Source organism: Haplochromis burtoni, unplaced genomic scaffold (genome assembly GCF_018398535.1).
Source record: "Haplochromis burtoni strain Fernald_Lab_line unplaced genomic scaffold, NCSU_Asbu1 Contig_86, whole genome shotgun sequence".
Classification (NCBI taxonomy): Eukaryota; Metazoa; Chordata; class Actinopteri; order Cichliformes; family Cichlidae; genus Haplochromis; species Haplochromis burtoni.
Window position 1 is genome coordinate 1,339,076 of NW_024582447.1, and position 12,771 is coordinate 1,351,846.

The window sequence follows — 12,771 nt, forward strand, 5'->3', positions numbered from 1 at the left end:
TGTTATGTGTTTCCTGTTTTACTTTGAAAGTCCATGTCTGATGTTAATGTGTCTGGTTTTGCTTCCTCTTGTCTCGTTAGGCCTGATTTGCCCCAGCTGTGTTTCCCTCCTGTTACCCATTCCCTGATTGCTCCCTCTGTGTATTTAAGCCCTGTGTTTCTTAGTGTCTGTGTCGCGATCTACCGTTTATTTTGCTGTGTGTTTTGTCAATCTGCTCGGTGTTAGTTTATTTTTGACCTTTTTCCCCAGTTATGTTATGTTTGAGTTCAGCATTAAAGCTGTTTTGGTTTAAGTTCTGTCTCCGGAGTCTGCACCTTGGGTCCCATTGCTGCCTGCACACAGCCCCACCTAACACCATGATGACATCAAAGCTCAATAAGAGTACAAAACTCAAAACACTGGGTCACCCTGACAAATTTAAAAGTTGATTCAAATCAATTTAGTTTTATTTTCTGTAATCCATTCCTGCAGAAAGAATAAATCAGGAGTTGACATCTCAGATTTTATTTTACTTGATCAGATTCTAAAACACTTCTAAAATATTTCTCCAGATTCCAGATCTTATGATGATGAGTCTTTACAGTTTTCTGCAATTTTCCACAAATTGTACATTTTTTGCATATTGACCATATTGTTACTTCTGAGAAACTATGTCTTTCTAAAATGCTGTTTAAATCTCGGCTGGCCTGGGAACGCCTTGGTATTCCCCCGGATAAGCTGGAGGAGGTGGCTGGGGAGAGGGAGGTCTGGGCCTCTTTGCTTAGGCTGCTGCCCCCGCGACCCGGCCCCGGATAAAGTGGATGAAGATGGATGGATGGATGGATGGATGGATATTATCAACATATTGAGCACAAAATCATAAATAAAATAAAATAAAAATGTAAAAATCAAAACAAAACACAACACAAGAGAAGACACATATCCCCACCTAACTGTAGCGAGATGAGGAAAAAAGAGATAAATAACACATGAACAATTTGAAGTGCAATGGTTGTTGGTGTGCAAAAACCTGTGTACTGATATAGATCTTTATTGCACACAACAAGGGTTTGTTACCAGGAAATTGTTATTGCACATAGTGAGTCCCTGGTATGTCTGTATTTGTTTGAGAAAAAGTTTGGCAGAGTTTAAGTCTGACAGTTTCAGAGAAGAAGCTGTTTCTCACATTTGTTATCAGTGGTTGTAGTGGGGGAAGTGGAAGTCACCACCTAAGAGGGGCCCTGGCAACTGTGAAATGAAAGTTTTTTTTGTTTGCATCATTCAGAAAAAAAGCCGGAGAGAGCGAAGCAGCAGCAGCACCCTCCCTAAATTATGTGACAGAAGCTCATATTAGTGTCAACTAAGAGTTATTCCACTTTCAGTTCAAAGCTTAACAACTCTCACTAAGTAACTCTATCCGTTATTGTTGGACCAGGTGAGGTTAGTTATGCATTTTGAGAAATGTTAATATGCCTGAGGAAATAGCATTATAAAATACCATAATGACACTCCTACTTAATTAAAAAAAGCCATTAAAGGTAGGCCCTTCTATGGTTATGGATCAGCCTACCTGATGTAAACCCGAATAGCAGTCTGTTTATTAGATTTCAGTGCCTATGACAGTTTTCAATAACAAACACCACATTCAGATGCCCACAAGTGACACCAAGACAACCACAGGTTGATCAGCTTTGTAATTGTATTATCAGATACGCCTTATGTTCTGGACACTCAGGAGAAGAGAGGTGGTGTGCTGCCAACTAATTGTTACTTGGTTATAAGCTGGATCAGATGGCGTGGGAGGATGCTGGACCTTTTGGGTGCCCTGGGAGTGTCTGGAAGAAGCCCTGGTCTGATAGATCTTCAACTCCCACCCCCAGCAAATCTTCAACAGCATTCTGAGGGAGAATGGATAAACTGAGTCTGAATGGAGGCAGCTGCCAAGTGGAACGTGACTCGAGCGATAGTCTCAAAGTGACTCTGGAAAATTGTTAAGCGAATGAGTAGAGGAAAGAATTGCTAAAGACTCAGGATGTTGTAGAGTTGGCTTGGCATGCTTCTAAGTGGGAAGCAGTGGTGCCTGAGGATGTGCTACATCTATCTTTCCATCACTCTCCTCAGCCTCCATGGGAAGGTTAATGTTGGGAGATTTCACCAAACTCCACTATCTCTAAGGGAGTAGCCAGCCACCCTTCGGAGGAAGCCCATTTCTGCCGCTTGTATCCATGATTTCATTCTTTCGGTCACTACCCACAGCTTGTGACCATAGGTGAGGTAAGGGACGTAATTCGACTGGTAAAAAAAGTTTGCTTTTACACTCGGCTGTCTCTTCACCACAACAGACTGGTACAGCGTCCGCATCACTGCAGCCACAGCACCAATATGTCTGTCAATCTCCCGCTCCCTTCTCCTGTCACTCGTGAACGAGACCCCAAAATACCTGTTGAACCCAACAGATCCACATCATCTGCAAAAAGCAGAGATGAGATTTGGAGACCACCCATGTGAAAGCCTTCCGCCACTTGGCTACGCATAGAAATTATATCCATAAAAATTACAAACAGGATCGGTGACAAAGGGCACCAATTGGAAACAAGTCTGACTTATTGCTGGCTATGCAGACCAAGCTCCTGCAACGGTTTTATAAGGATCGAATGGCCCATACTCCTGAAGCACCTCCCACAGGACACTCTGAGAAACATGGTCGAATGCCTTCTCCAAGTCCACAAAGCACATGTAGACTGGTTGGGCAAACTCCCATACACCTTCAAGTATCCTCGAGAGGATAAAGAACTGGTCTGGTGTTCCATGACCAGGATGAAAACTGTATTGTTTTGCTAACAGACAGATTCTCATTTTCAGCACCCTGGCATAGACTTTCCTAGGGAGGCTGAGGAGCGTGATCCCCCTATAGTTGGAACACACCCTCCGGTCCCTTTTCTTAAAGATGGGAACCACCAGGGGCAGAGGTACTGCCCCTAATCTCCACGCAGCATTGTTGAGGCGTGTCAATCAAGACAGCTCTACAACATCCAGAGCATTCAGGAACTCAGGCCAAACCTCATCCACCCCAGGGGCTCTGCCACCAAGGAATTGTTTAACTACCTCAGTGACCTCATCCCCAGAGATAGATGAGTCGTCTCCCTCGTCCCCTGACTCTGCTTCCTCCACGGAAGACGTGTCAGTGGGATTAAGGAGGTCATAGAAGTATTCGAGGTTGCAGATTAATTGTGTTTAATGAACTAGATTAACTTCCCATCCCGTTGTGTTTGACAATAAATTGTAATCTCCTCAAAATATGTGAAAGGTGTTGTAATGTTATGAATAACTTGCTTTATTTTACTCGTAGTTTTTCAGACACATCAAGTTGGCTGAGAATATGGTTTAAAGACAAGCTGAGCTTTTATAGATAACATGAGACCTGTGGCAATATGTCACATGTAATTTATATTTTGTCTGACATAAAATACTTCCAGCTGGCTAAATAATTCAAAACAAATTGTTCTTGACATGGGGTCTCAGATAATAATTGTTTCTATGGCTTCTGGCTTGTAAATGTCAAATAAACGCAGTTGATCTTTCTCTCAAATACGAATTAATACTTTAGAGTCTGGGACTGAGATTTGCAAAAACTATTTGAGAGCAAAGAAGAATAATGAATGCTGACTGTCATGAAGGCTCCTCCACCTTATCATCTAACTTCCATTCAACAATGGTGAGAGGTGGAAAAGCCAACAATTCTTTGACAACCTCTTTTGAAACTTGTCAATATCTGTAACAAATTACAGAAGAGATCATTCATGACTGTTGCGCTCCTTGTTATTGCTGAGTGAGCATAAATAAAATGTTTCCTTAAGTGAGTGATGTCATGTGATCTTCTGTAAACTCTTGAAATGAAGGCAATTGCATTTCTTTTTGCTTTTTGTTTGGTTCTTTTGTTAGCCAAAAAGTTGTTGCCTTCATTTTAAACTACAGTGTCCTGGATGCCCGAGTTAATGTAGACTGAGACTGTAACAGACTGTTAATGTACAGCTCCACCTTTTTCTGTTCCACCGCTTCACGTTCTTTCACTTTCTTTACAAATACCTGTGCTGACCTGGAATACTGCAGTCATGCTAGTAGCCCACTATATAAGAACTCCTCTCTGACGCAGACCTATATCAACCACAGGTGATTATAGTACACTCTGCACAACAGATACGGACACTGAGACAGGTAAGTAACTACAGCACAGATAACTAAACATGTAGTTTAGTTGTAAAAGTGTAAATACACTTTTCAGTTATTATGATGAAAAAAAATTTTAATTTCAGAAAAACATTTCTGGAGGAGGTAACATAGAAACTCCCAAATAAAATGGGACAAAGTGGATATTGTCAAATGAAAGTGGCATGTAATATTATGACGAAAGCATTTTAAAACATGTATTACCAAGAAAGAATAAAAAAAAAAAAATCAGTTTTCATCAGAAACACAAGTTTCCTGTAAGTCACAAAGGATTTCTTTCTTTTCTGTTTGTATTCAGTCAAGATGAAGTTGCTGCTTGTTGTTTCTGCTGTTCTGGCTGTATCCAGCTGTGCCAGCATCTCTCTGGAAGATCTGGAGTTTCACGCTTGGAAACTGAAATTTGGTGAGACAGCAGACTCTTTCTCTCCTCTTTCATTTTTTCTTTTTGTCAGAAGCTTCTGATCAAGTTTTATGTTTTTTAAGATACTTTACAAGCCTCAAATTTAGAAAGAAAGATGAGCTCACCTGTGTTTTTACTTGTGCTAAAGATTATAAAACTGGAAATAAAGGAAATATGTTAGCGGGTTTAAAATACAAAATGATTAACTTTCTTTTGTTTCCCCCCCCATGATTTCCTTTTCCAATTGGTAGAAAAGTCATATGACTCTGAGTTAGATGAGGCTCAAAGGAAGCAGGTCTGGCTCAACAACCGCAAATTTGTGCTAATGCACAACATCTTGGCAGACCAGGGTTTGAAATCCTACCGTCTTGGGATGACACACTTTGCCGATATGGTATGTGCAGAAAAAGACATATCATTTAGATTTGATCAATTAACCATTTAAGTTGTCATCAATATTTTTCAATATAATTAGTATGTGAGGATGCAAAAAAAACAACCCATATTTTTGCATAAAAACCATGAACTTTGCTGCTTTTTACCAGGACCATGAAGAGTACAAACAGCTGGTTTCCCAGGGTTGCCTTCACACCTTCAATGCTTCTCTGCCTCAGCGTGGCTCTACCTTTCTTGGCCTGCCTGAAGGTACTGATCTGCCCGACACTGTTGACTGGAGGGATAAGGGATATGTCACTGAAGTCAAGGATCAGAAGCAGTGTGGCTCCTGCTGGGCCTTCAGTACAGTGAGTACATAAAATTTTGATTTTGTGTTCTTTGGGAAACAGAAACTGTTGTCTGGTTTGAAGCTGAATCATCCTTACTGCAGACTGGTGTACTGGAGGGTCAGCACTTCAGGAAGACAGGAAAGCTGGTGACTCTGAGCGAGCAGCAGTTAATGGACTGCTCTCACAGCTTTGGCAACAATGGCTGCAAAGGAGGATCAGTGAAGCGGGCCCTTCAGTATATCCAAGCCAATGGAGGAATTGACACTGAGACAGCCTACCCCTATAAGGCTAAGGTAAATAGATAGCAACATATCAAACACACACACACACACGCACCTGTTTCTTCTGTGATTTAAATCACGAACCTTGAATATATGCAGTCAGGTCTTTATCACCTGAATCTCATCACATCATAAATATCAGAATTATCAATGCAAATCAGCTCATTCAGACAGTGGTGTTAATAATGGCCATGCATGAAAGGCTGTACAGTACTGCCAAAACATATGGTAGCTCCAAGCCCTGTAAAACTCACAGCATGAGCTACTTTATTAACTTCTTTCAAAATCTATTTTTAACAGCTTTTGGAAAGCCTCTGTTTGCTAATATAAATATGTGACAGCAGTAGAAACTTATGATTGCATATGTTCTCTGTATTAGGGTCAACAATGCCATTACAAGCCTGATGGTATTGGTGCCAAATGCACTGGCTATGTTCATGTCAAACCCAGTAATGAAGAAACCCTGAAGAAAGCTGTGGCCACTATCGGACCGATATCTGTTGGCATTGATGCTTCTCGTCATTCATTCCAATTCTACCAATCAGGTGCAGACATTGAAAAAATATTTGCAAAGTGCAGAGAAACATTTTTAAATTGGAAAAGAAATGTGAAATGCTTCATTTGTTCTTTTGTTCAGTCTGATTGACATGTATTTGCAGGAGTGTACAATGACCCCGACTGCAGCAAGACAGTGTTGGACCATGGTGTGCTGGCTGTGGGTTATGGTACAGAAGATGGACATGACTACTGGCTGATCAAGAACAGGTATTTACTCCCATGTGATGCTCATATTTTAATTCATGCACTTCACTACTTCTAACATTCACTGAGTGCTGATACAAAAATATGTAAAGGCATCTTATTTATGCAGATCATTATTTCTCCACATGCTTTTGGACTGTTAGTGTGAACACTATTAATTTTTAGCTGCTAAATGTTGTTAAACTGTGTAATTTCTTTTTTTCTACAGCTGGGGTCACAGATGGGGAGACAAGGGATACATTAAGATGAGCAGGAACAAATCCAACCAGTGTGGGATTGCTTCTCAAGCAAGCTACCCTCTGGTCTGAAGATCGGAAGAAACCCATCCTCAGTTTTTCCTTCTGATTTTACAGAAAATCTGGTTTGCCCAGAATTTATTTCAGTCTTTTTAAGCAAGTTGTTTTTAACTAAACATAATTTTATTTGTGGTGTTAAGAAGCTCTCTTTGCCTGCAAAGGTGTTTGATGGAATAAATGTATAACTACAGCAAATACATGTAAAAATAAATAAATAAATAAGCTATGAAACTGTGCTCTGTCGATCAATCCATCATCCAGGCAGAAACGTTCAGCACCCATGGGATGCGTTTCTAGTTTTCTGGAGACTTTTGTGTTCTCCAATGAATAAAGCCAATGTTTCCCAGGTTCAGTTTGTTGAGACGTTTGATATCGCATTACTTACAGAATTTGTATGGTTATTATTGAGACATACATACTGATCTCCACTCCATTATTAAAATAACAATTATTTTAAGGTAAGAATATCTCTCAGCATTTAGCTAGCTTAAAATTTGTGTGACAAACATCACATTTTTCCAGTTTCTTCAGCTGATGGAGACAAACAGAATAAATTCTTTGGTGACCTCAAAACTTCATAGATAGTGTAACCAAACACTTTTTTAAGCTAATCAAAACCCAAAGTAAAGCAAATGATAGTTAGAACAGGTTTATAACACAATGATTATGACCTTTCTTGAAAAATAACAAACGTCACAGGAGGTCTTCTATACTTATGAAATTCACCGTGTGTATTAATTATGATGGAATTTGTTCATTAAAAATCATAGTTACGGATAATAAGCTACCTTTAATTTTGACATTTCTGGTATTTTTGTAATAACAGAAAATATTATTTATATACATGCAATCTGTATATATAATTTTCAACACTGAATATTTTCAAACAGGCCAAACTCTACCGCTGAAGCTTGCGCAGACTTCCTGTGACTTTATTCATGAGGAGATCAATCTGGCGCTTTTAGCCAAGGTGGAAAACTGCATCCATGTTTGGATTCTGATTAACTCTGTTTAACTAGCGATACAGTTCCCAGAGTTGTGTGTCTAATATTGTCCTTTCTCAGTCATCACTGTGCCACAGTGAGGAAAAGCATGGCTCAACACCTGCACCAGCTGGCTGACAAACTTGGAGCAGCTGTCATCCTGAAAGCAGGAAGCTTCACTGAACGCTTTCTAACTGCTGATTCTAGAATGGCAGAGGATGCCCCACTTGAAGCAAGATGGGTACTTTTAAAAGGGTTTGAAAGTGCATTAATGTGCCAATCTTGTTTTATTTTCTGAGCATTTACACAATTAATGAGAATTAACGAGAACTATAATCCTCAACAGGTACCATGGTCATCAAAAGTCATTCAAATCAATTCAGTCCAATTCAATTGGAAACAGTTGCCTCAATGTTCTTTATATTGTAAGGCAGACCCTACAATAATAGATACAGAGAAAAAACCCACCAATCATATGACCCCTATGAGCAAGCACTTTGGCGACAGTGGGAAGGAAAAACTCCCTTTTAACAGGAAGAAACCTCCGGCAGAGCCAGGCTCAGGGAGGGGCGGGGCCATCTGCTGCCACCAGTTGGGGTGAGAGAAGGAAGACAGGATAAAGACATGCTGTGGAAGAGAGACAGAGGTTAATAACAGGTATGATTCAATGCAGAGAGGTCTATCAACACATAGTGAGTGAAAAAGGTGACTGAAAAGGAAAAACTCAATGCATCATGGGAGTCCCCCAGCAGCTTATGCCTATTGCAGCATAACTAAGGGAGGATTCAGGGTCACCTGATCGAGCCATAACTATATGGTTTCTGAAAAATGAATGTTTAAGCCTAATCTTAAAAGTAGAGCGTGTGTCTGTCTCCTGACAGGAGCATCAACACATTCTCAGGAGTTTCAACCAGCCTGGAGGTCTTAGGGACAGATGGCTGCTATAGCTGGAGCAGTACCCCCAGCCTCTCTGCAGACCTGCAGGCCTGGTAGTGAAATATCTCTCCATGTGTAAATGTATCCAGTGTTGTCCCAGACATAATGCAGATTTGATTTTAAATACTAAATAAATATGCTGCTTAGATTAACCTAAACTGAAGATAAGGATTTTATGGAACTGAGATTTGCAAAAATTACTTGAAACAAAAGAAAATTATCTGTCTGACTGACTGTCATGAACTTTTCTGCACCTGACCATCTAGCCCCCTGTGGGAGGTGGAAAAGCCAAACATTCTGTGACTACCTCTTTTGAATATTGTCAAATCCTGCCATGAAAGTGTAGAGAAGCTGGCTATGCCTCTGTCTTTTTCTGCTTCTTCTCAGTCAATATGAAGTTGCTGCTTGTTTTTTCTGCTGTTCTGCTGTAACCAGCTGTGCCAGCATCTCTCTGAAAGATCTGGAGCTTCACGCTTGGAAACTCAAGTTTGGTGAGACAGCAGACTCTCTTTCTTCTCTTTTATTTTCGATTTTGTCAGAAGCTTCTGATCATGTTTTATGTTCTTAAAGATGCTGTCCAAGCCTCAAACTCAAACAAAGAAATGCTCACCCATGTGTTTACTTGTGTAAAAGTTTCTAAGACTAAAATAAAAGGAAACATGTTAGCAGATAAAAAAAAAAAAAAAGATTAATTTCTTTTTTCTGTTTTTCTCATAATCTCCTTTTCCAATTGGTAGAAAAGTCATATGACTATGATCTAGGTCAGAGGAGGTTCACTAGAAACAGGTCTGGCTCAACAACATCAAACATCATTTGATTTATGGTGTCAAGAAGCACTCTTTTCCTGCATTGGTGCTTAACGGAATAACGTCATAAAGACATCAAATGCATGTTAAAAAAATAAATAGAATGCTTTATACTAAGATGTAAAAATTGTAATTGTGTTTGTTACGTTGTGTTGGTAGTGTGTAGCTTATTACCCGTGAAGTGGTTTTTAGCATTAGAAACTATGGTCAGTATCATCCAGTATCAACAGAGAAATGTTAAGCTTGTGTGGGATACATTTATAGTTTTCTGCAGACTTTTGTGTTCCCAAAAGAATAAAGCTGAAGGGTCCCCATTTTCCCTGTAGACCTGTCATGGATGACATTTTTGCATTTATGTGTTTTTTTGTTGGACAGACTGCCAATCCAGTTTCCACCATCAAGTCAAATATGTGTAATCTGTATTTTTGCATATTATTTAATAAAAAACAATAAACCATTTGAGACTACAATACTACATTTAAAAAAATAATAAAATTATGACCAAATCAGCAAATAGATTCCAGTTTAAAAAAAAGGAAAACTGGTCTCTACACACAGAATTCAGGTTTACACAGTGGACTAACTTGTTTAAAGAGCTTGGCCTGTACGTTGCAGGAAAATTCAAGAGGGTAAAAAACAAAGCCCACTCGCCGTTTCGAGGTATGCAAGAGTTTCAGATCCAGATCTAACGTCATAATTTTGCTCTGCAGGGAATAGACGACAAGAGAAAAAGACGGCTCCCACTCCAGAATCTAATGCATCCACATTCACTGTTGTGAGAGGTTTGGTTGAGAAAGGATGGGAGCAGAAGTGAAGTGTTGTTTGAGAAAGTCGAAGGACGACTGAGCTGCTGGGGTTCACTGGAACTGTGATTTGGCAAGTTGAGTTAGAGGCATGGCAACTTTACTGAAGTCCCAGTAAAGTTAGCAAAACCAAGGAAACGTTGCAACATCTGCAGTTCTCAGGCAATGGCCAGTCCATGACTGCTTGCACCTTTGCTGGGCCTGGTTTGAGATGTCCCTTTGGTAGCCCAACAATGTATCTTTCCTGTAGCCCAGCAAAGATACACTGTCAACATAAAATTTGCCTTTTAGAAACAACTTCTTGTGCAGCTGCTGCAGGACAAACCTTAAGTGATTTTATGTTCTGAGAGAGATCGTGAGAAAAATAAGATGTTATCCAGGTAGACAAACATGAAACAATTTATGAAATGCCAGACAACGTCATTAACTAGGGCCTGAAAAACAGCAGGTGTGTTAGTTAGTCCAAAGGGCATTACCAGGTGTTTGAAGTGTCTGTGATGGGTATTGAAGGCCATCTTCCACTAACCCCCTGCCTAATTCTCATCAAGTGACAGACAGATGTGGAGGAAGAGACAGAGTGAGATCCTTTCTGAAAACTTCAGCCAAATCATGATAAACAGTTTGGAACCCTGAACCAAACCCACCTGCGTTTTCAGGTGGGTTTGGTTCAGGGGCTGTAGAATCTGAAGGGAGAGTGGATTTTAAACAGTTCTTATGGAAAGACAGCCTCCATCCAGACTCATTTTGTTTCTCAGTTGATGTGCGGATTGTTGGGTCGTAACCAAGGGTGACCATGGACCAACAGGGTGATGGGGGCTTCAAATCATAGAAACTGATAGCTTTGGTGGGGTTATCCAACAGAGTGAGTGAGGTGGGTTTTGTTTTGTAAGTGATATCCTGGATTTAGTTTCCAAACACAGAGACACACAAACGAACACAGACAGAGGAAAAAATGGGAAAAGACAGACAGAAGACCCAATCATAGGGGAGAAGCCAAGGAGGACTGAGGGACCCTGACACCTCCACCTTTTTCTATTTCAGTACTTAACATTCTTTCGCTTTCTTTACTTTACTCCTGTCCTGACCTGACTGGAATACTGCAGTCATACTAGTGGTCTGCTATATAAGACGTTCTCTCTGACAAAGACTTATATCAACCACGGACACTGAGACAGGTAAGTAGCTACAGCACGTAATTAGACACATAGGCGAGTGTGTAAATGCACTTTTCAGTAATATACTGATGAAAGAAAACAAAGAAAAACAAAGAATTATTAATTTGCAAAAGGTTTGGAGAGAGAGATGATACTGTCGTACTATGAAAGTGATATCCAACATCCATTTAAAGTGACAGAAAGCATTTTAAAACTGATGTGGTTTCCTACAAGTCACAAAGGATTCGTTTCTTTGTGTTTAGTCAAGATGAAGTTGCTGCTTGTGGTTTCTGCTGTTCTGGCTGTAGCCGGCTGTGCCATCATCTCTCTGGAAGATCTGGAGTTTCGCGCCTGGAAACTCAAGTTTGGTGAGACAGCAGACACTTTCTCTCCTCTTTTGTTTTTGTGTTTTTTCAGAAGCTTCTGATCATGTTTTGTGTTCTTTAAAACACTGTCCAAACCTCAAACTTGCCTCATCCAGTTATGTAAAAGTTTATAAGATTCAAATCAAAGGAAATATGTTAGCGAATCAAAAAATTGTTCTGTTTCTCATAATTTCCTTTTCCAACTTGCAGAAAAGTCATATGACTCTGAGTCAGAGGAGGCTCACCGGAAGCAGATCTGGCTCAACAACCGCAAACATGTGCTAGTGCACAACATCTTGGCAGACCAGGGTTTGAAATCCTACCACCTTGGGATGACCCACTTTGCTGACATGGTATGTGTACAAAAAGAGATCATTCAGATTTTACCCTTCACCAATTCAGTTGTTATCTGTCTTTTTTGATGCAATTAGCATGTGAGGATACAAAAAACCAAACAACAACTTTGTTTGATAAAACCCCCATGAATGTCTTCCCTCTTTATCAGGAACATGAAGAGTACAAACAGCTGATTTCCCAAAGCTACCTTGGCTCCTTTAATGCTTCTCTGCCTCAGCGTGGCTCTAGCTTCTTTCGCCTGCCTGAAGGTACTGATCTGCCCGACACTGTTGACTGGAGGGATAAGGGATATGTCACTGAAGTCAAGGATCAGAAGATATGTGGCTCCTGCTGGGCCTTCAGTACAGTGAGTACATAAAATTTTGTGTTGTTTGGGTAACTTTGGGAAACAAAAACTGTTGCCTGGTTTGAAATCGACTCGTCCTTACTGCAGACTGGTGTACTGGAGAGTCAGCACTTCAGGAAGACAGGAAAGCTGGTGTCTCTGAGCGAGCAGCAGTTAATGGACTGCTCTCAGAGCTTTGGCAACAATGGCTGCAAAGGAGGATCAGTGAAGCGGGCCTTTCAGTACATCCAAGCCAATGGAGGAATTGACACTGAGACATCCTACCCTTATGAGGCTAAGGTAAATCGATAGCAACATATCAAACACACACACACACACACACACACACACACACACACACACACACACACA

General features: G+C 40.4%; 2 protein-coding genes across 3 annotated transcripts in view; both read left to right on the forward strand.

Annotated features, from left to right (window-relative positions):
* The window catches only part of LOC102301517 (procathepsin L), an 18,187-nt gene extending 11,269 nt beyond the window's left edge, over positions 1-6,918 (forward strand). The window contains exons 1-8 of one of the 2 annotated variants that reach the window (XM_005925652.3): positions 4,095-4,194; positions 4,505-4,609; positions 4,858-5,000; positions 5,152-5,349; positions 5,433-5,624; positions 5,992-6,157; positions 6,272-6,377; positions 6,583-6,918. In XM_005925652.3, the coding sequence (XP_005925714.1) occupies positions 4,510-4,609; positions 4,858-5,000; positions 5,152-5,349; positions 5,433-5,624; positions 5,992-6,157; positions 6,272-6,377; positions 6,583-6,682 (1,005 nt within the window). In that variant the 5' untranslated portion in view covers positions 4,095-4,194; positions 4,505-4,509 and the 3' untranslated portion in view covers positions 6,683-6,918. Of the gene's footprint in view, positions 1-4,094; positions 4,195-4,504; positions 4,610-4,857; positions 5,001-5,151; positions 5,350-5,432; positions 5,625-5,991; positions 6,158-6,271; positions 6,378-6,582 lie in introns of those variants that run through there. The other variant, XM_042222469.1, reaches the window with a different exon arrangement.
* LOC102300389 (procathepsin L) overlaps positions 1-12,771 on the forward strand; it is a 31,929-nt gene that overhangs the window by 17,769 nt on the left and 1,389 nt on the right. The window contains exons 2-5 of the mRNA XM_042222470.1: positions 11,616-11,720; positions 11,928-12,070; positions 12,223-12,420; positions 12,508-12,699. Of these exons, the coding sequence (XP_042078404.1) occupies positions 11,621-11,720; positions 11,928-12,070; positions 12,223-12,420; positions 12,508-12,699 (633 nt within the window). The 5' untranslated portion in view covers positions 11,616-11,620. The remainder of the gene's footprint in view (positions 1-11,615; positions 11,721-11,927; positions 12,071-12,222; positions 12,421-12,507; positions 12,700-12,771) is intronic.